General features: G+C 26.2%; 2 protein-coding genes across 2 annotated transcripts in view; one reads left to right on the forward strand and one right to left on the reverse strand.

The window, feature by feature from the left end:
* Window positions 1–27,526, forward strand: part of LOC100160365 (probable serine/threonine-protein kinase nek3) — a 244,102-nt gene that overhangs the window by 46,301 nt on the left and 170,275 nt on the right. The window lies entirely within an intron of this gene.
* Window positions 18,226–26,603, reverse strand: LOC100169243. Its single transcript, XM_001943863.5, has 26 exons — window positions 26,472–26,603; window positions 25,332–25,470; window positions 24,909–24,999; window positions 24,727–24,838; window positions 24,127–24,221; window positions 23,922–23,996; window positions 23,757–23,855; window positions 23,237–23,682; window positions 22,996–23,086; window positions 22,626–22,734; window positions 22,460–22,560; window positions 22,317–22,388; window positions 22,128–22,220; window positions 21,724–22,037; window positions 21,164–21,254; window positions 20,982–21,093; window positions 20,481–20,575; window positions 20,261–20,335; window positions 20,087–20,185; window positions 19,597–20,018; window positions 19,357–19,447; window positions 19,173–19,281; window positions 19,007–19,107; window positions 18,864–18,935; window positions 18,675–18,767; window positions 18,226–18,590 (listed from the first exon to the last, which is right to left on the reverse strand). The coding sequence occupies exons 2-26, from the start codon at window positions 25,467–25,469 to the stop codon at window positions 18,301–18,303; spliced, it is 3,486 nt and encodes a 1,161-aa protein (XP_001943898.1). The 5' UTR covers window position 25,470; window positions 26,472–26,603; the 3' UTR covers window positions 18,226–18,300.

The raw sequence follows: 27,526 nt of genomic DNA on the forward strand, positions 1-27,526 counted from the left end.
TTTGAACTAATTAATGATAACAGGTACATCTGAAACGAATACTATTCAGCAAAGCTACTTCTATTTTTACTTTCAACCCAAACACTAAACAGTTGAGTTCTTAATTTGTTATCGTCATAAGATATCTACAATTTTAAATATAAAATAAGATATAATATAAAAGTGAGTACATGTAGATAAGATTAAATTCATATCTTAAAGTTTCCAAGTTCCAAGTTTTTTTAAAACTTTTAAGTTGTATATTTGTATTACTGCCAAACAATTTAGTTGCCTTATCTTAATCAATTGTTAAATATTAAAAGGCATTTAGAAAATAATATTTCATTTGACTAACAACTCTGAGCTAACTGTAAACATTTATTTTCTTAGACTTTCAACTTAGCACCTAAATATACATGATATATCTAGATCAAAAAAGTAATATGTATGTATAATATTATGTGAAAAAACAATATTTATGTATAGGTATAAGGTATATGTTATGAGGCAATTTCGGTCACTATGATTTATGGCCGAACAACTTTTGCCATTTCGATCTAAAATAGTAAAACTTGTATTCCACTCACTTTAATATACATATCTTATACAACTCACGATGCATTGCAATTTCTCAAACTCAAATATGGATTCACTATGTTATGTTCTTCAATTTAGCGTGGAAAAGCCAAAATATTTTATTTTATTTTTAAAAAGTTTTGACTACCTATTGAATAAAGTATCTAATATAATATTTTTAGAAAGCTATTGAATTTCTATTTCAATTACATTATGAGTTATGTATTTAAAATAATATTTAATTTGACTAACAACTATATACTTTGAGCTAACATAGCTGTATTAATAATATTTTGTAAGTAACTTTCAAGAGCAAACGCCTATTTTTCAGTATATTTAGCATATTATATAGCATGTATATTAAGATGACTGCTATTAGTAATTACATTAACCATTATGCTGTAATCCGTGGACAACTGTGTCGGAATACTGAAATTACGTCATTATTGGAGACATAATAAAACTGCTTACGAGGAAGAATATGTAATTATGAACCAGTAGTAAGTCTGCTGTAAATACTATAGATAAACCCATATTGTACTACGATGATTAAAATTAATTGATAATTTTGAGAAAAATAGTATTTATACATTAAATTATATGTTTAAATAATTAATTTGAATTTCAACGCAGTTCTTACTTTAATATAGATTAAATTTCCTATATTTTCAAAAAAAATAATTTATATTTTATTTTATTTTTTAAAGAGAGGTAAAAATGATATAGATACATATTATATTGACAACTAAGATATGTCTAATATTTTTTTGATCAACATTTTTTATACAATTATAAATTATTTAGATTTGAATTAATTTTTATTAAAATATTGATGTTACAATATTTTTTCAGAATATTTGATCATGATATTTGAAACTTTACCAAAATAACATAGTTTTTCTTTGTACACTTTCATTTTTTGATCGACTAAGTCATTATACGTTCATAAACTACATGTGTGTTTCTAACTGTTATAACAACGAGGAAGAAATATATAGCCTCGTCCAGTATATCGTATAATTGTCTTGGGAGTCATAAGGTGGTTATTTCTCAAGTAAACGTACTTTTTCTAATAAATAATTTCCATTACAATTCAACGGCAACGTTACGCCAAAATAAAACTAAATTGTAGAAATAGTATGTAGGTAGATGGGCGTTTTCGATTTATGTAAGTTCCATTTTTATTTTCATTTATTTGTTCGTGGTAGTACCTTAATCAATAGGTATGTCTTTTTTTGTTATTTAATTTAAAAATAAAAACTGTTGGTGGCTTTTAGTATATTGACGACAATCAATATCAAACTGTGTAAGCTTGTCTTGTTGTATTGTTTATAACTACCTACCTATATATTGTATAACAGTATTATATATTAGATATATTATATATCAGTTATAATGGCATTTTAAGCTTTTCAGATATTAAGTCTTTACCAGATGGACCAAAAAAACTCATCATTTCATTGAACATTTTTCGTTATTTAGTATTATACTAAATATAAATAACCTATAATAGGTAACAGCCAACAGGTACCCTAATATGAGAACCCATCATGTGCGTATGTCATTTTCTTGCGCTAATAATTATAATAATAATTTCTTTACTAGTTATTATCCAAATTTGTGTATTAAAAACTAAATATTTTTCTTATGATTTGTAAAAATTGTCATACGGACCATATTTATGGAATATTATTATTTTCGTTTACCTATATATTCTTAGAAAATTTAAAATCGGATATTATGTTCATGATATTTAAAAACAGAATTAGTGAAAATATGTTTGTAATATATTAGCTTATTAGCTGGTATATTAATTTTAATCGGATAAAGAATACTACAGTATAATAAAATAAACGATAGAAAATCCTCAAATAATAATATAGGGACTGGACATGGGACAGATTAAGATCGTATTAATATGGGAATGGCAATAAAAATCCCCTCAGAAAAAAGACTTCACCGAAATAAATAACGATCAAACGATAAAAAAAATACGTTCTACAAACAATGTATATAACTACAATTAATGTTGCTTAGACGCATTTACAGGGGATTCACAAATATTGGATGGAACTTTTCATGACAATATTACAACGGGGTCTTATTTCCAAAAATGATTGCAAAAAACTTTGTACCTATTATTATATTGCTGTAGACTAGAATAGGGACGATGTATTAGGTATAAAATTACTTTTGAGAAGTAAAAAAAGAATAGAAATGTGTTGTACAAAGCCTAAATAACCAAAATAAAAATCCATCATCTCTGTAGTTATAGGAGAGAAAACACTTCTAGGTTAAAACTTCTACGTCAATTTTTAAAATACGTATAACATCATATAATATATTGCCATTCTACTATAACTACCAGTAATTTCATCGAAACATCGCATACAACTTTGTGGTAGGTACCCATAAACTTTTTTAAACACAGGTTTTCCATTTTTTATTTCAGAAGAAAATAAATATATTTTCAAACCCAACGGCAATACATTAATGAAGTTAATAATGTATGTTGCGCACCCTTTTTAAAGCGATGTATTATTTTGATATGTTTAGATTTATGGTATGATATCGAAAACTTTTATTAATTTTAACATTTCCTTTGTGGTATAAAAATGAAATTGAAATGAGTTTATTTTTCTAAAACTATCTAAGAATAAAAAGAAGCTAATAAAAAAATTCATGTTTATACGTTGGTATGTACTATACTTGCATTTTTAAAATATCTATGTTCGTCTAATATAATTTCAACTTCTTCATCACAAATGCATTTTTAATATTTTAATTTTTAACGTGCGTATTTGATATTGATAACTGATAAATAATATAAAGACATTAATTGAATGGAAAATGCTATAACTATTTTTATCGCTGCTCTTTGAATCGAATATCATAGGTATATTTTGTGATTAATTGATTATTTGGTAGTATATGGTTTCCAAAATCCAAGATAATCCACTCGATCAAATGAGAATACGAGCATACCAGAATAAAGTCACAAGTTAAGTAAAAAATAAAAGTCATCTATATAACTTGCCTATATTATTACTATTTCATCCTAATAATAATGATTATTTTTAATTAAAAAATGTATGCAAAGATATCTTACATTTTTATATCATCAGATATTTATTTCTAAAAGCTACAAATAATTAAATGCTAAGAAAGTCGAGAAAAACTTTTGGAACCTCGAATATAAAATTAAATATATATTTATATAACATATTTTTTTTTTCATGTTATTACCTATTCATTTTCGAGGAACATATTTTAACGGTTCAGTTTTAAATTTAAATACTTATTATTATTCAACTGTTATTAAGTTATACCCAATACGAATTGCCTATACCTTTTATTTCAAATAAAACATTTTAAACTTTCGAGTTTTGAACATATATATAGGTGAGTTCATTGATAATATTTCTATTGTCACAAAAATGGTTATCTATTATTTAATATTAAAATTAATTGTCAATCGCCATCGAGTAGGTTTTATAATCCGATAGTGTTAGCTTATATATGTTATAACATTACATATAATGATTTATTATATTGAATAAATCACAATATTCGGTTTATAATGGAAATAATGAAATATTATTAATATTATGGAATATATTAAATTAATTAAGTCAATTCATTTTTCCGACTAGGTATGTATACTATGTATTAGGTCATATTTAATTTTTATTATTTTATAAAACTGATTTTGAAAACATCAATAATTGTTATAATCCCCCAATAAGTTACAATTAAATACTTTTTGTGAACATTATCGATACATACTCAGTCAGTTACTATAGAGTAAAAAATCTATAGATCATATTATTATTATATTCAAATCTTGTGACAGAAAATATTTACTTATTTTTATGCATTATTATGCAATTTTATTTTATTTATAAGTACTTACTACACTACTACTTATATATAACTGTTATATGAAAATTGAAAAAATATTTTATCTGAAAATTTAATTTTATTAAGACATCAGAAAAAATAAAAACTTAAAGATACTTCATAAAATGTGATAGCTTGTTTAAAAATATATTGTAGTGTTGTGTATACTATATTATTTTCAAAATATTTTCAATAATTAGTTGAAAAAAACTAGACAGTACAGCCGCATATTAAACTGATCTGTATCATTAAAATATTTATTTTTTCTTTCACTTTTCAACTAAAAATAAAAAAATAAATTACAATTAAAAAAATGTAAGATATTTCCTCATACTCATAAAAGTTTTCATTTTACGACATAAGTTTTTTGGTGACTAGCTGAGTTTTTTGGACTTTCTGTTTCTAATTTTCGTACATGACTATGTTTTCTTGCACGTGTACTACTTATGTCAATACTATTTTTTATGGGAATAGGCCTCGACAGTAAAAAGAATAAAAAAAAAAAATGTATTTTGTTGCAGAAAAAAAGTGTGAGCCAGATCGAAAACGGAATCCCATAAAAACGTGACCTATGGACCGATAAAAATCGGATAAAAAGTTTATTTGGGCTGTTTGATCTTTTAATCTGCTTATAATAGTTGCTGACAATAAATCAGCTCTCGCCGTGCACGTTCGCGAAAATCTAACGGAATCCGTTCTTACGGCATGTCGAGTTTTTTTAACGACCACCATATACATATAAAATGCTCAATAATTGAATTGTGTGATTCAGCTTTGAAAAAAGTTGTAATTGTAAGCGTTCTTTACACAATTTTTATGTAAAAAAAATTGTTAGTCAAAAAGGTGGATTTGACGCACCAACTTTGTTAGGAAATCTTAGTGATTCCCTCACTTAGTCGCAAAATGTATAGTAGGTAGTGGTTATTATTTTAATTTGAAAATTATAAAATATTCAAAATACAATCGATTTTAATAAGCTTTAAACGGCACATTCTGAGATTTTCTCAGTATTATTTCATGTTGCGGTAATATTTTTAAATATTTGTGGAAAATGGGAACTATACGGACAAATTCCAAAAATCACTACTTAAACGTATCAAATAGTCTTGATTTTTATTCAGATATAATAAGCAATATTTTTACATTTCAGTATTACATTGCTAAGTGTCAAGAAATGCATCTACGAAAACAATTAATTATTGTAGATCAAACTTCACATTCTCTGCATTGTTCGGAATTTAAAATACCTACAACATTTTATACAAGTCATATTCTCTTTTTATTGATTACTTGCTAAAAATCTAGTAGAAAAATTATAAATCATTATTTTACTTACTTATATAATATTTTATATATTTTTTAAACATATAATATTTAGGTATTTTAAAATGATAATATTTTGTATCTATAATTAATTTTGAGGTGATCTTATTTTTCATATGATGTTAAAAATATTATTCCTGTTAAAATAAAATGTTTCAATAAATATCAAATTTTGGGCAAATGCTTTATTATTAATCCCTTTTTTTAATGTTATTAATCTGTTAATATTAAGCGAAGTTCAAGTTGTACAATAAAAATGCATGTATCATATTAATCGTACAACTTTATCATTCGCCTTTTATATGAACTTTAAACATATTTTTTTGTAATAGTAATTTAGCGAACTATACTCATCCGCAATATATTATTACGAATATGACACGTACTCACGTCATAATTTCAAGAATAATATTCAGAATTAATAACTACCTACCATAGGTAACCATGATAGTATAAAAATAAAAATAAAAGTAAATTCAATTAATTTTAATATATTATACTCAGAAATTAGAGAAAAAAAAACTTTATTCTTTTAAATGTTTTTAACTACTTTTTTAACTTCCACCTTCTAAAGTCTTAAGTTTAATGAATTAAATAAGTAATATTTTTGATTCAAATAGTATTAAAATAAATAATAATTTGTATGGGTACATATCGTGAAAAAATAATGAAATGTTTATTTTTTGGGCTTTATTAGATTTCCAAAGTAAGTTTATAAAAAGATACCTATTAAATTGAATAATATAACTTTTTTTAAGATTTTAGCTGTAGTAAATTACATTTATTATTCCAATCGTATTTTTTTTTTTTTTAATAACGTTAAGAATTATTATGATATTATATTATGTTCACTAGTAAGATAACTTTGATAAAACGTTTTGTTTTCACTTTTCACATTATGTTTATTTTATTTTCAATACCTTATTATGACACAAAAAAATACAAAATATTTGCACAATAAAAAATTAAATAATAGTGGTTAAACGACTGTTAAAATATATTGTATACCTACTGTAAAAAAAAACCTATGTTAGGTAGAATGAAATATTATTATTGGTAAATCGGGTTTCTCTTTTAATTGCTTCCATATAAATCTTGTATGAACAATTTAAACCGCAAGATAAGACAACTTGATGACTTGACACAGGTCACAGAGTGTAGATTTTTTTAAGATAATATATAAAAAATAATTATGGCTATTAAAAAAAAAAAAATATTGTTATTTTAAATAGCATAGATTAAGAAAAATACAAATAGTTACATGTTATTAGTTATTATAAGTACCACGGCTTATTCGTTATAATTGTCTTGTAACATAATAGTACTCGTAGATATTTAATGTAAATGTGAGTTTAGAATCCAACTTTTCGTTTCAAATAATAATAAGTTATAAATTAAAGAAATTATTATATATTTTGTGCATTAGTAAAAAACTTTATGTCGTCATACAAGTGTTAAAAAATTTGATGAATACATTATGTCTCTGGAGTATACTCTATACTCCTCATCACAATTATGTTGAACGAATTATTCGGTGAAGTATTATAATTTATAACTCGAGTTTTTTATTTTGTAACAATTATTCCCGTTTGTATTCTCATCAGTATCTGGATAATCCTTTTAATACATTAAATGTGATAAAGGGATCCCTCACAGGACCTAAGAATAAGAGACTATAATCAGCTTATGGCTAGCACCACCCTTTATACCACAACAAAAAAATAGCATCCAATTTGCATACGTATTGTCATTGTTGCATTATCATTTATCGCGACAAATGGAATTAGCGAGTTTAACTACTTAATTTTTTTTTAAAAGGTTTAATTTTTTTATTTGAATAAAATATGATAAAACATGTCACATATTTTAAATAGATTATACTTATATATGTGTTTGTGTGATGTGTCTTTCATTATGTTGTTAGGATAAATACAAAATCTGAAAATAATTGCTTATACAGTTATACTTGTTCAAAAAATATTTTTATTTACTATTAACGTTGATCTGTAAAATCCATGGATTTTGAAACATACACTGATGAATTCAGAATATTATTAAAATAACATTTATTCACATTTCCATCGTACTATATGTATACATTTTTAATTTGTGTATTTCAATATTCAATGTAATGCACATATTATATAATATATATATCAACGCGTATAGAATAATAAATTTATATTACTTATAAGAATACATAAAAAAAATATTTTATTAATTTTTTTCTTTCAATTACAATTTTGTGAAAAGCATAACATATCACATTCTTTAAAAGAAATTTATCGATTATCAAATATTATAATGTGTTTATTGGCCTGAAATGGTTTGATAAATACCGCATCTAAATTCATATAAAAAAGTATTTTGTTTATCGATATCCCGTATTTTCTGACCCACATATATTTTCAATTACATGGCGCTTTGACAAATTTATGAGTTACAGTCTTTCGCGCACGAAAATTAACAGATTTATATTTATGTCAATAGGATTTAAAGATATTAGCGAATGTCAAATCAGTCTATTTATGGTGGTTTTCCAGCTTACCATTATGGTATATCATAATACGTAATTTAAATAAAATAATATCTGCAATAAAATTTAAACAATATATTATTTTAAATATTTCAACAGAATTATTATTTGTTTATACTAGATATATCGAATGGTAATTACATTTTAATTTAAATGAATTAATTATTAATTGTCCAAATAAATAGTAAGGAATAATATTTCACCAATACAATTTTAAATACAGCATAATATATTATACAATAGGTAACTGCAAATAATAATGTTTTGTACCTATAATATATTATTTTCATTTTGACTCTAGATACTTTTCGAGTAGAAGTAACTTAAGATTTTATAATGTTTTATAATTAACTAACTTAATAGTATATAATAATTAATAGCCATGTCCAGCTGCCATCAAAATATTTAAATTAGATATAATGATTAATATGAAAATAGGATCATTTATAATATATTATAATATGTATTATAAATTATAACAAAAAGTCACATTAAATATATATTTTATAGTTTACTATAGAGTAATTACCAGACTGATTGGTGAGCTTAACAACAGAATATTTGGCATCGATATTACAATTAGTATTAATTTGTTCGAGCATGTGACCGTTGATAAAATAATATATTAATAACATATTCGATGATTCGCCAAAAAGGGGTAATCTCAGTCTCCAAACCGAAGATTATGTGGTCACTGCTCACCTGTCGATTTGGACAAGGTCACTAACCATGAGCCGAGACCTGGGAAGGACGGAAGCCGTAGATTTTAGAGTACTTACTTAATAGAAAGTTATAAGGTAAGGTTAGGTTTTTTATAGGACCGAACGTAAGGAAATAAATAGCAAAAAATAAAAGTTATAAAACTCACAAGACAATATTGGATACAGAAAAATTACGTACGTAGGTACCATAATAATAAACCATTAATTTACAGTTAAAGCATATTAAAATAAAATTAATAAGCAGAAATCGAGAATCGTTCGAATATGACAGTTATAGAAATTAATAATTGAATATTTTTACAACCTAGGTATAAAATAAAAAATAAACTTTTTTCATTTTAGGTACCTATTTAAAATGGAAATGAAAAATGAATGGATGAGTTAAAACAAATTAAATTATAAATTATTTGTTGAAGCATTTTAAAAATGAGACACAGTACTGAATTGACTACATATTAGTATATAATTTATTGAGTAATATAATACATTAATACGTATATAAATAAATAAATAAATGAACATTTTATAAACATTTGGGTACCTATAAAGTATTAATTTTCGAGTTTTATCTGATAAAATAATATGGTCGTATCGTTTATTTTCACTTGATGAAGTGAAAAACATTCAACCTCTCTCTTGAATTGTGGCTGGTGTTAAATTTATGACCACCAACCATTGTGGGGTGTTGCTTTACACTTCATTGGAGTGTTTTAGAGATTAACAATGTATATGACATACACAATCTGACATTAGAGAATGATAATGAGAGATACAGTGAAGATTTACACTTTCCTCTGGTGCGTCATCGTGGTTGATCATAAATCCACCTTGCATTAACTAATATTGCTTTTATGGTCTAATAATGGAAATACTATATTGTTATTGCTATTATTTGATTAAATAGAATCCTAGCTTAATGAAAATTAATATACAATAAAGCATTTTTCATTATGAACTAATCAATATTATTAAATATATCAATATTATCATATTATATGAAGTCAAATTATATTAGTTTAAACTAAACAATTTAACAATTTATTACATAATTTTAGCTGATATTCTTTTGTTGATTAATTATAATATAGTATATACATCATGCATATAATACAATATATATAAATTACATGGATGAATGGCAAAACCTATGGTCAAATTGTATCGATAACAAGCTCAGAAATCAAACAATCAATATTACTGTGGCCTAAACCATACGAGATGTTCAGAAGAGACGAAGTTATTTTTGTCCGCCTACGTATAGGCCACACTCTAATTACACACGGACACCTTATGGCCAAAGAAGACCCACCCTCATGTCCTACTTGCGGAACACTCATTACGGTCAAGCACATCCTCCTCGAATGCCACCAGTTCAATAAAATACGCATCGAACAGGAACTACCGGAGATTCTTTCACCCACACCCGAGACGTCCAAAAAACTAATCAAGTTCATAAACAAAACCGATCTACGTCATCTTATTTAATAATATTAGTATATAAATGTAGTAATAAAATGTAAAACTATAATAGGTAGTAATTAACTTAACCTATGTAATATAATGAAACTTGTAATTCAATGTACCAAAAAAAAAAAAATGTAATGCAGGCTAATAACCTTGCCTTAAAAATTAATAAAAAAAAAATACAATATATAATGAACGTCTTGGTTTAACTGTTGTTGTTCATTGGTTTCTGAATATAATAAATAGTACAAAGATTTTAATAGGTTTTTTTTTGCAAATTTTAATTTGTTTCTTTCCCAAGAAAACATTCTGAAAACTTCTACATTTGATTAGGGTTCGTTCAAACTTCATAGCCTTGCACGCTATTGTTTTTAAGTCTTTGGTCGCGTTACATGTAGGATAGAGGAAATTGATAGTTAATTTAAATTTGCATATTATACTGACAATCCACGTAAGGGTTTCTCTATGTTTACATTGCATCTATTTACTAATCAAAAGCCTTAAACAACATCATGGTTTGAAATCAATTTTAGATCTTTGTATGTCTACAATGACTAGATAAATCTCGTGATTATTTATATTATCACGAGTACGGTTTTGGTTGACAGTTGGAGACTGTAGTTATTGATTGAGTTTTTAATCAATTTGTTAAGGGAATATAATGACACGTTTCAAGTACATCATACACACATATTTATGATAAATAATATATATCAGATTATTAGTTGTACATAATGTGTGTGGAAATTTATTATTCCAGAAGTTAAGTATGTTTTTTTTATGAATTAAATAAATTATGTATGCACTACCTACATAATATATTGTTTAAAATGGACCCATACAAATTAAATAGAGAAAAATGGTCAAGTCGTAATAGGTACATAGATAACAGTCAGAATAATAGTTTAATTTTTAACAATAGTTTTCATTGATGAGCGTTAAAAACAAATTCTAAACAGAGTGATGAAAATATTAATATAAATATATAAGTACAACAATATTACAACAACATACGGTTCCAAAAAAATATTTTCAGACGAATTATTTTTCCGACAAAATACAATTCCAACAAAATACTTTCCGATGCATTATTTTTCCGACAAAATACAGTTCCGATTAAATACGTTTCCGTCAAACCACTTTCAGACAAAATACAGTTCCAACAAAATATTTTCCGACAAAATATAGCCCTCCAATAATAGGAACTAACAAAAAAAAAAATATATATATATGGAAAAACGGGATTTTGTACGTAAAATCAGTTTTTGATAAAATCCATATTGTTTTTTTTTGTTACTCAAAAACAACGTAAATACTTGTAATGTTCAACAAATGTTTATATTAGTGTTTTCTGTAGATGATACAATTTCAAAATATTTTGACGCTTTTTGAACTGTTTATAAACATTTGACATATTCGATTTTTTTTTAGTTCTTCTTTAAATGTCGATAAAAAAATTTCCTTTGGTCAAAAAACTTGAAAATGTAGTACAAAATTCCTCATAACTCATATGTATTTCATATTGTAACCAAAAAATCTAAAATATATATAGTCAGTTTTTTTTATAGTCATTTTAAGTCAAATAAGATATTTTAACGAAGAATAATTAATAATTTTTGGAAAATATTAATTTAAAACTACCATATTAGGTACTATTAGCAAAATAAATTACTTTGATAACAATTCAAATATAATATCATACTTTTAGTTTTGGTTACTAAAATTTAATTGATAATCTTATAACATATAATGTTGTTATGTAAAATGTAATTAATTTAGAGTAGAATACAACAGTTAATTTATTTTTAATTTGTATATTAGGTAGGTAGGTATAATAAAAAGTCATGATGAAAACTTTAAAAATTAATTTTTTTTTAAAATTACGTTTAAAACGTTTCCTCTATAATCCAAATGAAATAATTCATGGACGTATGGTAATAATAAATATCTCAAAATTCTACTCGAGTATTAAACAATATATTTTGTTTAATGAATGAATTGCTAGTGGATTAATTACAATTATTTTATTAAACTTTGGTATTTTACTTAAGTCAAATTGTTATGATTTTTTTTCAAATAGATTTAACATATTTTGTCAATTTAAAGTTTTTTTAATTTAGTCAAACGTACACTAAACAGTGAACCCATACACCCATTCATGTATTTGTTGGTGGATCAATTAGCAATTGGCACTGACAGCAGGTTTTTGACGAATGGAGCAGAGTATTCGCGAATAAGAGGAATTTGCGAACAATGGAATCGTATTTTAGTCCTATTTAAAGGGCTGGGAGGAAAATCTCCCGTCGATACATGATAATAGGGGTAGAGAAGGGAGACATATAATATGAGTCACTGCCATTCCAAATTGCTGCTTAATAAGGCCATGTCATTAGGCTTCTGACCTTTTGTTCCGACGAGGGGAGGTTAGGCTCTTCACTAAAACGATGTGGTCAGGTCATTGACAGGAATTTTTTTATTGAAGCCGCTGACATGGACAAGTAAAAGCTCTAATTCAAATCATAAGTTATATACTAATATACTGTTTAGTATTTTGTTAAACTTTTATTATTTTAATCTTGCACACTTATTAAACGTGCTACTGCAGATCTTTTGTTTGACGTATTTAGGTTACTTTTATGTGTTTGATACAAAATATGGTTGTTCACGCAATAGTTTTTACTTTATACCCAGTTTTATATTTTGTATAGATTCAGTTTAAAATGTTTTTACTCGACTTGCCTAGAAAAGTTAAACATTTATAATTTGAGTGATTTTCTATGTAGTGTTTTTTGCAAGGACTCTATTCTAAACGAAAAAAAATACAAGCACAACCATCTCAATATAAATTATAAAGTATAATGCATTTTCAATCCGTAATAAAAATTTAAATACGCCATCGTTATACTTTTGCAATGACATAAAAATCTAAACATTTTAAGTACCTAATAATAAATTATTTTAATCAAGACCGTTCTAAAGTTTATTTTAACTTGGATTAAATGCATTATGAAAATAAAAAGTATTAATTACTTAATAATTATACATTAATGAACGTAGACCGCAAGTAGGTATATCTTATTCAAAATGATATCTATTATATTCTTAAATATTCGTTATAGTGTTATAGTGTACACTGTACAGTCTATCTAAAATTTTATTTGTGTAGTTTATGAAAACATCTTAATAATACATCTTACCAAAAGCTTAGTTAATTTAATGTAGGATAGGTAATAAAAATACTCCTTTGAATTGTTGAGTTATTTTTTATCAGTTTTTTCTAATTATTGAGTACAGTTACACGCAAACATAATATTCGCATTGTAATGTTTAAAGGTTCTATTAACATTTTTAACTTTGACATCAGAGAAATTATATTTTTAAATTAATTATTAAAAATACAAAGCACAGACCTTATTGCATAATAAAAAGTAAAGTTTGTTGAAAAATTGGCCAGTATATATAATATAGTTGAAATAATAATAACTCATTTATAAAATGGCACTTTACATTAGGAATATTGTTTATGATGACTTAGACTAATTTAAATAAAGCAATATTAACATACAATTTGATGATATAATTTATATGATTTTAGTTGTTGAAACGTAAACAATTACTTAGGTTTTAATAAAAAAAAGTGAAAATATAAAATTTGATACACGTATGAGGGCCTTAAAATAAAATGTTGCAGTGCTCGGGCTATTTTTTTTTAATATGTGCATAGGCACCCCACTATATTATCTGAATATAGTTTTAGCGTGTTACTTCGTTGTATTAATGTTCATTTTAATAATTCTCTTATCGAATAACATACGACTGCACATTGCTTCATTTATATGACACGCCACTGAAAGATGACCCACGATATGAATAAAATATAACACATTCATACAAGCTTAATGCTGAATGGATTGTGACAAGAACGTCATGTCTCCTGGGCATTGTAGTGGCTTGTTCACAAAATAATTTTTTAACATTGGATTTTACTCCCGATTTCTATTGCATCGCACCTACCTATTATATTTTATTACCATATTCATATACTAACATAACCATCGCCTTTTCTATAGACTGATTTCGTACAGTCAATATAAGGAAACACACGACTTTTTTATTGAAATTTGTATATATTTATATTTTTTCTATATAATAATCGAGAGTTCAAAATGTAATCATCATTTATAAGTTTATAACATAATATATTATGCGTAGGCGCTTTTATATAAATTTCATTGCAAATTAATTATCATATTCTCCTCAATATGTTATGTCTTCGTAAAGGTCATAGGTGTCAGACTGTCAGAATACTTATATATTTTTATTCCTGAATAGCAATTTTGTGTTTGACCAAATAGCGTATTTAATGAAGTATGCTGTCAAATGCTTGATGTATAATTTCATATTATAATAAACCAAATGTGTGTATTAATAAAATATACTATGTTTTATTAATTGGTGATTGCTAGTAAGCATAAGTTAAAACTTTATATTGGTATTGGTAGATATGGCATGTACCTATGTAAAGTAAGTTTATGGGCTTATGGTTAAGGGGAAAATACTTGATAAATATAACTTCAATTTTCGATTTATCATATATTTTAAAAAGTTTCCCCTTTTAAGTTAACGTACGATCACAATCACTGAGCCAGTGAACCACCATTAATAAGATATTATAAGAGACCATAATTACTATTTAAATTAAGCACCTATAATGTATTACTATTTTCTGCATCTCAACAAAAATCTACTAGGTAGGTAGTTAAAACAATCCTTATGTAAGTGTCGGATAATGGTGATACCGATCTTGATTAAAAATCAAATCATTAGGTTTTTGTATGACGTTATGAAATGTTTTCAAAAGTCGCACTGTTCATCATTACGCTTAATACATACAATACTGAATACCTACATCATATTATTATTAACTTACTATACATAGGTACATGGAAATAATCAAAGAAGACTAGTCGCTAGTAGCAAGTAATCAATACATATTGAAAAAAATATCTATGTTTCAATTTTCTTCGTGCTATATATATTTAACAATTTAACATTATTTTGTTATTTAAAATATGAACAATTTTTTTTTTATGATTTGAAAGTTGATATTTTCCAAAATGTGTGGTTAATTGTATAGCATAGGTACCAAAGTATAGCGTGATGAGTATCCACTATCCCCAAATCAAAAATATTTGAATGATGTTAGTTCCTCTAATTATAGTACCTATTTTAATAATAATACCGTAACGATGCATATTATAAGTATTTGTAATTTTTATGGCCTTTACCTATAGCTTGGAAAATGTATAAAACAAAAACATTTATAATTGAGACACATTTTAATATATAATATTTGTTTTTTTCTTTTTAATAAATCTACATTTCCCTATTTTTATATTATTTTATGTAACCTCTATATTGAGGCGTTCATATGTCATATAGACAGTAGCGGATCCAGGGGTTGTTCAAGAGGGAGGGGAGAGAACTTTTCAAAATATTTATGTGTTGTAGGTATCAGTACTATAATATATTGTATTTATGAGGGATTTTTAGTATGTGAAATTCTACTGCCGGAAAACATGTCTAGCATATAATAATATTGCAACCATCATATAAACAGTTAAAGAATATGTATTTCGAATTACGTAAAAAAATATGGCCCAAGGGTACGTAAGGTTACACCCCGTTTTGTATCTTCCACTGTATATACAGATCTTCGATTCAAAATGAAGCGAAAACTGGAGTTCTTTCTTTTCTTTAACTGTTTTCATCGGGCGGTATAGGCGTATAGCACATATTATAAATTGTTAATTTTGTCCACGTGATAATTTTTTTTTATATCAGTAGAAAAAAATTCTCTGAATAGCGAAAACAGTAAAACAATAACTCTCAGTAAGCATAGTTTTGACTGAGCTCCACTCAGACTTGACATAATGACATCCAAATGCAACGATATAACAATTAAGGTTGCTTTCAAGACAGTAATAATTGCGTGTTGTTTAGGCGTGTTTATAATATTATAATTTATTATTTATACATACCGTTTTAGTCAAGTAGGTAATAATTGTACATTTGGCCATCATATATATTATATTATATTTCATTGTGATTTTAGTTACCCAAGTACCTACTTAATATAATAGGACATATTTATTTAAATTTAAATATAATATATGTGCCTACCTCGCTAACTTTAATAATAACTATCCAAGACTGAAGAAATTATAAAATATATTGGTGACATACACTAAACATTGCAATCGAAATTATAAAGTAGGCATATAAATAGTATATTATGCAATTTTAATTTTTTGAAAATTATTTTAGAGGATTTGAAAATAATATAAATAAATACGTAGTTGATTTCAACAATAACTGTATATACGTTCATTCAGAAATTCAAAATCATAATTTATTGTGAGTACTTATTGTCTTATTGACCATTGTTATTTGTTTCAAGAAGTAAACACTTCATTGTGAACTTACACTTGATAAATATAAAGTTTATGAAAAAAATAAACTCAGATATACGACACCGCGAATTACTCTATTCGTACAGCTTTTAACCAAACGTTGTTTATTCATCCGATAGAGGTCGCTCTAAGTAACAAACATTGCAATATTATTATTTGTTATAATATTATTATAATGTACCGAGTTATCATCATAATGATATTAATACGAAGTTTATTATTTTTTATTATTAAATTATACAACATATTATTATTAATTTATTCGTTTGAAGAGTTAATATTTATCATTTTGGTTTTGTTACACGAATAGGATCAAAAAGTAAAAAATTTAAAAGATTAGAACGATAAAAATAGTACAAATGGTACTTTGTTTTAGATTCTGAGCTGAGCGATTAATGTAGGTACTTATTGATTTTACAACGATGTGTGTTTTTTAATTTTTTGTGTCTGTGTACACGATAGATAGTCAAAATAATACTTTGATTTTCAACTTCAGTATGTTTTCCGGTGAGAAAGTGAATATAGTTGGTGCATCGGGGAGTCTATGAATTTAAAATTCCTAGTAGTTTTTATTTTTTAAAAGCGCCTGGTAAAACAAAAAAAAAAAATTAAATAAAAACGGGAATTCTTACAACCAGTTTTTTTGTAGTTATATTGTGTTCAAATTTGGACAAAATTAGATATTTAAACAAAGAAGGACGATTTTCGTGTTATGTTTTAAATATATAATTCATGGGTAGGTAGGTACTTGAAACCTCTAAAGTATATTATTATATATTAATTATATACAAATATGATAATAAACAAATAATGATAATTCAACTTAACCAGCTACCGTATATAAGAATCTAACTTGATTTTGGAGACGAAGGAAACCGGTTTGTTAAAAATGAACGTTTTTCCTTAATTTTTTTTGTAATTCTCAATTATTTCCAAAAATACTGAGTATTTTTAATGTTGACCTCTCAAAAGTATTAAAATTAAGATCTAATTGGCTATCAAAAACCACAAACTTGAAAATCGAATCATTTTTTCTACTATTTATCACTATAAACAATAAACGTTATAAACCAATACATTTATTGTTCAATGAAAGAGTCATAATAGGGTAATGTTTCAAGTTTCTATCAATTTATCTACAAGTAAGTAACCACTTTTAGTATTAAATATCGTAATGATTTTTGTGTCATTGTAAAACCTATTCACTTAAAGAAAGCTGGCCACGGATAGACAATAAAAATATAACACAAAATAATAATGCATGATATTTTTATTTATTTATTAAACTGACTGTAATGACATATTATATTATATTGTTTTAAATGAATTAATCACACGAAATGCTAACAGACGAACTCGACGAAGATGAAATAGTAGTTGAACTACTCGTGCTGCTACTACAACTACTGCTACTACTACTCCAACATGAAGTTTGTGATTCATAATATGAACTTTCAAATACGTAATCATCATCCATATACATAGTCTGATCTATTTTGATCAAATAATTTGGATTATAACCACATTGCAATAATTCTTGAGTCATAGATTTTATAGTTTCCTTGCTTGGAACTCTCTCCCTTGTATAAGCAATGACTTGGTTTACTGGTGTCGAACCTGTGTACACAAACAAAAAACTGTACTACAGAATTGTCCACAGATAATTACATTTAGGTATTATCTAATTGTGTGAATACTAACTAAAGAGCGGGTTCTTGTATTTGTTTGCAATGCAAAATATTAAGTAATCATTGTCTTTGTATCCAATAATACTTGCTATGATTTGGTTCTTGTCTATAATACATTTTAAAATTAATTAATTAATAATGTACGCCATTAATTCGAGAGAAATATTTCAGTTCATAGTTAAAATAAATTAGCAATATTTACATATATCTGAGGGTGGTTTGCAAATCATTCCATCTAATGGTAGACAATCCATTTCATCAATTGGTCCCTCATCTAAAAGTAATCAAATCACAGAAATAAATTACTATTAATAAGTTCACATAACTTAGAATTTTAGATCTTACAATATCCTTCAGAATGGAATGCATACGTGACAGTACCAAATGGATGGTCGTCAGAATAGACTGAAGAAATATAACTTCTCGTCAATTGCACTTCACCGGTCCTAAAACAACATAAACATAATTTATTACTACATTTTAAAATAAAAAACATAACCTCAAAGTTTACCTCATATCGTAACCACGATCCATAACCATACGAGGAGTATTGCAATCCCAATCATCAATTGACGTATCATCAAAACAGAGTTGCATACCGCATGCAGGGAAACACGTATCTAAAGTAATACGAATTGCGTAATCATTTACCGCAGTCAAGAACATAATTATAAGCAAGCGTTATAAGAACTTACTTAAAATACCGACTCTCGAATTTGGGCTATTGTAATACGAACAAGGTGTAGCTTGGGTCATGTAATATTTTCCAGACAAGGCACGTCTAATCTGAAAACGATAAGTGCTATTGTGAATATTTCATTTGAAATTAATCACTTTAAATTAATATATTAGATCGTTCATTGCAACACGAACAAATCGCACAGATACTCGTTAAAATGCAGAATAGTTGATAATATTTAAACATGTATTATTACTGTTTCTTTATCCAGGTTTTTGTAGATTTGGATATCTTTGTATAAATCACACTGTCCGAGCTCATACAGGCTAGAGAAATCTGAGCTTTTATCAATTATCACAGTCGATGTCGTAGTTGTTGAAGTGGATGACGAAGTTACAGTACTACCGCAGTCGGTACTAATTGATTTTGTTGCTGATGTTGTAGAGACAGATGTTTTTTGTACCATGCTATCAACATCACCAGGCATAGTTGGTGCAATTGAAGGTACTGCCACACTTGGTGCCATTGAAGGTCCTGTCATTGATTCCAACGAATGATCAACACTTACCAAATAGTTAGGGCAGAGACCACTTCTCTCAATGTCTTCGTATGCTTTCTTATAAGTACTCCATTTAGGGTTAGCATCTCTCGTCACTACCCAAATAATATACTTATTTCCTGAAATATATTTTTATAATTTTTATATTATTTTTAAGTAGTTGAAAAACATTAATTTTAATTCTTACCGCCAAATACGTTATCATACTGGTTGATAACAGCTAACACCATATACTCTTCCCAACAGTCATCAGCACCGATTACAGCGACTGTGTATTCTCTCTCACCTGTTATAAAAACAGAAATGCGTATCATTTTAGAAGTTACTATTATTGCTTAACGCTTATATTATATTAACTTACAGGTACCCTGGACAATCTTATGCCTGAATAAATCCTTGTCAATAAATGGATATTTTTCGATGATCGCAGTATTATCTGAAAATGTAATTTACTAAATCATTTATTGTGCAATAGTTTGATTATTGTTTTTATTACAAAAACAAATTATATTATTTAAATTTTATAAAAAATATTTCTAAAGTATTATGATAAAAATATGTATTAATTGTGATTTACTTACAATATTTTTCTGAACCGACGTTAAAGATTGCATATTGGCTGCAACTGCCATACGCTGGGCATAATAATGCTTTTTGGGTTTCTGTGCACTGGGTACTAATGATAAATATTTTATTATAATATATAACTATGTTCATAAAATATGTGAAATACATTAAATACTATTTTTGAACCATGACAAAAAAGATATTATAGTATTTTGTTTTGATAAAAATATAATTTATAATTTAAATGTTTAAATACTTCTAATAATATTCAAAAAATTAAAAAAAAAATTGTTGATTTGTTACTAACTAATTACACAATTTATTTTTTTTTTAATTTTTTGATTCAGTTCCATTCATTGAGTGATTTATTAGATTGGAAATATAGTACCTACCTACTTGTAATTCTTTAATAAGTTTATTTTTACTTTTTACCTACTTTGTTAAAGTGACAACAATTGGGTTAATAACCTTTTTTGTCCTTTCAACTTGAATATAAATATATAATTAATACTTACTAGAGATTGTATGATGAATCAGTCATTTCATATTCAGTGTTGTAATCGGTATCATCACATGGTGTGGTATCCTTAAATATCAGTTGATTGTTGGTACAAGGATAACTGTTACCTGTTATATAAAAATTAATACAATAATTTAAATATTTTTAATAAATGTTTAATAATAATATTTTACATACAGAATAGCCCGGTTTTTAATGGGTTGTTTCCATTTATATATGTTGGTGTAGTCATTTGTACATTCCATATTCCTTGGAATGCAATGGTAGCCTAAATGTAAATGTTAAATAACTTAATCAACTATTTTAAAAGATAATAAAATGTTTTTAGCTTAGACGTATAATTATATGGACTGATACCAGACAGACTGATGACCAATTTTTGATATTTTTTAATTGGAATACTAAAACTATTGAGGAACCTTGTATTAAAATCTTCATCTTTTTGAATTGGCGAAAACAATTTTATTGACATTTATAGAAAATATCAAAAATGTTTATGAATAGATCAAAAGTGTCAAAATAGTTTTAGACTTATATTGTGTTAAGAAAATGCAAATATAAATATTTAGATTTTTTTTTAAACTACTTTTCCGTAAAAGTAACCATCATTCCTAAATGTTTACCATTATTTTGTATAATAATACTGGGAATTTTCAATTTTAAAATTCAAAAATACCAACTATAGATCAAATTTGCTACAAAAGACCACCCTCAACCACCCATACGTATATACTTACGTATTGATTGTCAAAAGTTTTAACGTTCCAGTCTGGTGGACATATTGAAGGTAATCCTTGAAGGGGAGAGCTTCCAATGCTGAGTCCACGTGTGGAAACCACACTTTTGGTCGTAGATGTACTGGTCACTGTTGATTCATAATAAGTTTTATCAAACGTAAATACTTCCTCAATTGTTTTCGACTGATCAATTTTCATCAAGTAATTTGGGTTAAGTCCACAACGCAACATTTCTTGTGTGATACTATTCATAGTATCCTGACTTGGTATTCTTTCTCTGGTATAACAATAGACTAGAGGTACTTGCTTTTTTGCTGAAAGTTAAAAATAAAGTGTAGGTATAAAACAAATAGAGCACAACAAAATTAATAATCATAAAAATTGTAGGTTGTCTAAATACTAACGAAAGAGCGGGTTCTTGTATCGGTTTGCAATGCAAAACATTAAGTAATCATTGTCTTTGTATCCAATAATATTTGCTATGATTTGGTTCTTGTCTATAATATATTTTAAAATTAATTAATTAATAATGTACGCCATTAATTCAAGAGAAATATTTCAGTTCATAGTTAAAATAAATTAGCAATATTTACATATATCTGAGGGTGGTTTGCAAATCAATCCATCTAATGGTAGGCAATCTGTTTCATCAATTGGTACATCATCTAAAAGGTATCAAATCACAAAAATAAATTACTATCAATAAGTTCACATAACTTAGAATTTTAGATCTTACAATATCCCTCAGAATGGAATGCATACGTGACAGTACCAAATGGATGGTCGTCAGAATAGGCTGAAGAAATATAGCTTCTCGTCATATGCACTTCACCGGTCCTAAAATAACATTAACATAATTTATTATTACATTTTCAAATAAAAAACATAACCTCAAAGTTTACCTCATATTGTAACCACGATCCATAACCATACGAGGAGTATTGCAATCCCAATCGTCAATTGATGCATCATCAAAACAGAGTTGCATACCGCATGCAGGGAAACACGTATCTAAAATCAATGACATGATTAAATATTAATTTGTTTTTAGAGCAAATTATACAATATGCCTGAAAACCAAAACATTTTGACTTATCTATATATCAGAAACAAAATTGTATAGGGTTTATTATTAATATTTATGTTGTAAAAAATATACATAAATGTATGTTGTGTAAAAATTAAATAAATGTATTAAATCTATGTAAATCGATACTAGCCCTAATTCATAATATACCGCAGTCGAAAAAAAAAAACCAACTAGGTACTTACTTAATAATCCTACTTTTGATTTGGGGGTATCGTAAAACGAACAAGGTGTAGCTTGGGTCATGTAATAATTTCCAGAAAAGGCACGTCTAATCTGTGAACAGTAAGTGCTATTGTTAATATTTCATTTGAAAATAAATCACTTTAAATTAATATATTAGATCGTTCATTGCAACACGAACAAATCGCACAGATACTCGTTAAAATGCAGAATAGTTGATAATATTTAAACATGTATTATTACTGTTTCTTTATCCAGGTTTTTGTAGATTTGGAGACCCTCGTATGGACTGTATAAATCACACGGTCCGATGTCATAAATACTAGAGAAATCTGAGCTTTTATCAATTATCACAGTCGATGTCGTAGTTGTTGAAGTGGATGATGAAGTTACAGTACTACCACAGTCGGTACTAATTGATTTTGTTGCTGATGTTGTAGAGACAGACGTTTTTTGTACCATACTATCGACATCACCAGGCATAGTTGGTGCCATTGAAGGTACTGCCACACTTGGTGCCATTGAAGGTACTGCCATTGAAGGTCCTGTCATTGATTCAAACGAATGATCAACACTTACCAAATAGTTAGGGCAGAGACCACTTCCCTTAATATCATTGTATGCTTTATCATAAGTACTCCAATCAGGGTTAACATCTCTTGTCAATACCCAAGTAATATACTCATCTCCTGAAATACATTTTTATAATTTATATATTATTATTTTGAAGTACCTAGTTGAAAATATTTATTTTAATTCTTACCGCCAAAGAAGTTGTCATACTGGTTAATAACGACTAACACCATATACTCTTTCCAACAGTCATCAGCACCGATTACAGCGACTGTGTATTCTCTCTCACCTGTAATAAGTATAGAAATTTATGAGTTTAGTCGTTATTATTATTGGTTATATAGTATGAACTTACAGCTACCCTGGCCGATCTTATGTCTGAATAAATCCTTGTCAACAAATGGATATTTTTCGGCAATTGGGTTTGTATCTGAAAATGTAATTTAGTAATCATTTTGTGTGTAATTGGATTATTGTTTGTATTACAAAATCCAATGATATTATTTAAGTTTATGAAGCATTTATATTATAAAAATATGGATTAACTGTGATTTACTTACAATATTTTTCTGAACCGACATTAAAGATTGCATATTTGCTGGAACTGCCATACGCTGGGCATAATAATGCTATTTGGGTTTCTGTACATTGGGTACTAATAATAAACAAATTATTTTATAATTTATAATATATAATTATGTATAACATTGTATAATATATTAATATGTTCATATAATATGTAAAATACATTTAACATTTTCTAAATCAGAACATAAAAGATTTTACAGGATTTTGTTTCGGTAAAAAATGTAATTTATAATTGGAATGTTTAAATACATCTAATAATATTTGGATAGGTTTATATTTTCAAACAAATTTGTTGATTTTTTATTAAATAGTTATAAAATGTGTTATTCCTTCTTTTTTCAATTCAGTTAAATTCATCAAATTAATTATCAGATTGAGAATATGGTCTGTGTAATTCTTTGACAAGTTAATTCTTAGAGTATGCCGTTAATCACTGTAGTTATGAATCATGGTGTATTAAAAATTCATAATATCACACTATTATCACACCTTGAATATTATATAGTGAAATTGACAATAATCGGGTACTGTAAAATTGTTTGCCTTTCAACTTGGATATACATAATACTCACTAGATATTGTATGACGAATCAATCACTTCGTATTCAGTGTTGTAATCGGTATCATCACATGGTGTGGTATCCTTAAATATCAGTTGATTGTTGGTACAAGGATAACTGTTACCTGTTGTATAAGAATTTAAATTTAAATTAAAATATTGTTAATAAGTGTTCAATAATTAAATTTTACATACAGAACAGCCCGGTTTTTAATGGGTTTTGCTGGTCAATGTATGTTGGTGTTGCCATTTGTAAAAACCATGTTCCTTGGAATGCTAATGTTTCCTGGAAATATTAATATGAATTACAAATGTTTTACAACAAAAATATGACAAGTGGTATGCATTTTTTCAAACATTTAAGTTTCTCCATAGCCTTGTTTATAATATATTCAATTAAACCTATGTATTCATGTTTTGGTAAAACATTATGTTTATATATATATATATCATACATTTGTAACAATTTTGTAATTTTTCAATGGAGCTATATGGAGAACATAAACTACTATTATTAGTTATTGACCTTTGAATACTATTTTTGTATTTTATATATAAATTGTATGTTTACAATAATATGTATTATTATTACTTCTTCACAGAGTTTTTATTACTTACGCATTGGGAATCAAATGTCTTAATTTTCCACGTTGAAGGACATATTTTAGGCAGACCGCAAGAGCAATCTTTTGTTTTTGATACTGGGCATGCCACAGCAGCAGCAATAATAACGCAAAGAATCAGTACAGACCTCATCCTAATAATGTAAACGTAATATATTATTTATAACTTATAAAATAGTGTATAAGCTTTTGTTTATCTGGCCTAGCATTTCAACATTAGTGCATAATAAATGTAATTCAATATAGGTACCTATTAATATTATTTATAGTATAATGGATTCTGTAGTACAATGATTGTTGTTATATTGAGTAGGTATTGAAATTACAATTCAACTATTTTATTGTTGAAATTATTTTCAATCCATACAGATTCACTAATTGAATTGTTCCGAATAAATTAATTTCAATTTATCATTTATGATCGGTAAATTATAGTGAATATTTTATTGAAATATTGTTTATACGATCCCGAAGTTAGTAAAAACTAATTTAGTTTACTTCATAAAAATATTGTATTCTTAGAAAATGGCATAATTATAGGTACCATAAGATAAATATTTCTATATTGTAAATACAATTTTTAAATAAAACTGGTGCTTTTAAACTTTCAAGCTCCTATTTTTATTTTAAAAAATTGAAAATAAAATGTATTATAACTGAAAAAAAAATCATAATATTAAGGATTTGCAAAATTATTTATACATGGTGTGATTACATACATGATACAATACTGTTTGAAAGAATCGTAATGTTTAGATTTTAATCTACTGTTGATCGAGATAAATCATTATTAAGATATAACGGTAAAATAAAATGTTCGTTTTAACTTGTATTTATATTTTTAATTGACTATACAAACAAATATGACCGTGGTTTATTGTATTTCGAAAGACTATTAAATGATTGTATCTAGATAATTACCTAGTTAATATAATTTATTATATTCATAACAAACTACAATACCTAGTTTAGATAACTGATATATTTTATTAGGTATCTAGATGAGAAAAAAACCATTTAAGTACTCAACTCAAATTTTAAATAAAATAGTATTATTATTTTATATACAATATGTATTTCTAAATATTTGTAATAAAGTTTTAAACAGTATATTATTATATTGACAAAAGCTTACCTGTTAGTTGCCTTTGACCGGTTCCCAACAAGACGAACTGAAAGTTGATTCTAGGTGTGTTAGTACCCCTTATTTATAGTCGAAAACTTTAGCAAATATTTATTTTATACAAACTGCAAAATCAATCAATGTCAACATGTGGGTTTACAAAATGAAAATATGATCTGTGACTTTATTTAATTTGTTTTAATGAATGTTTACTAAAGCAAAATGTATGACAAACACCTATTTTGTTCAATAGGTACATTTTAAAAATGAAAAAGAAAAATAATTTAATATTGTAGCATTTTATTTTTATATTTATATGTTGCTATGAATATACATTTTTAAATTTTCATTATTCTATAACTCATTACATTTTTGGTTTTTTTTTTATACCTTTGTGACTTTTCGACTGTTTAGATGTTATATATGTAATTGCTAATTGAAAGAAAATGGATGGTCAACCAATAATAACAATTTTAGTTCTATATAGATATAACCTAGGATGCAGCTTATCGTATTAGTAATTAGTAGATTTCTACATTCGAGTGGAGCTTGGTATTGAGAAGTTCAATGTAGTGACTAGTGGTGTAAAGATCGGTGTACTTTGGTTCACCAGTAGTATAAATCACTTAAAATTATAAAAATTTTATTAGAAAATAATTTAATGGTGAAAAGTCCCTATGGCCTATGGTGAATATTTTTTGAGTTAGGTAGCTACAACAAAATAACAAAAACTGTTAAATGAAAGATCCTTATTTTTGTAAATTTAAATGATTGATTTAATTGATCGTCAATTCATTGATAAACGATTTTAAAGTTTCTTACCTACATTTTATTTTGTGAATAAAAAGTTATAACCTAACCATATAATGTTCAATATTCGATATCTTACATTAACCATTTTAATACCTATACCTACAGATATAGTAGGTATTCTGTATCAGTTTTTGAAATAAAAATAATAGCTTGAAATATAAAAGCAATTATTAATGTTTTTTTGGTGAAAAAAACACAAATGTAGACAAAATAAAGGAAATTAAAAATTTGAGATAGTTGAAGTACACGAATAT

This window comes from Acyrthosiphon pisum, chromosome A1, assembly GCF_005508785.2.
Source record: "Acyrthosiphon pisum isolate AL4f chromosome A1, pea_aphid_22Mar2018_4r6ur, whole genome shotgun sequence".
Taxonomy (NCBI): domain Eukaryota; kingdom Metazoa; phylum Arthropoda; class Insecta; order Hemiptera; family Aphididae; genus Acyrthosiphon; species Acyrthosiphon pisum.

Excerpts from the sequence above, each read along its gene's own strand:
- LOC100169243 (XM_001943863.5), bottom strand. The coding sequence starts at position 25,469 with ATGAGGTCTGTACTGATTCTTTGCGTTATTATTGCTGCTGCTGTGGCA. Across the intron at positions 23,683-23,756 it reads GTATGACAACTTCTTTGGCG|GAGATGAGTATATTACTTGG; the intron begins GTAAGAATTAAA and ends AATGTATTTCAG. Across the intron at positions 21,094-21,163 it reads ATTAAAAACCGGGCTATTCT|GTAACAGTTATCCTTGTACC; the intron begins GTATGTAAAATA and ends TTTATATAACAG.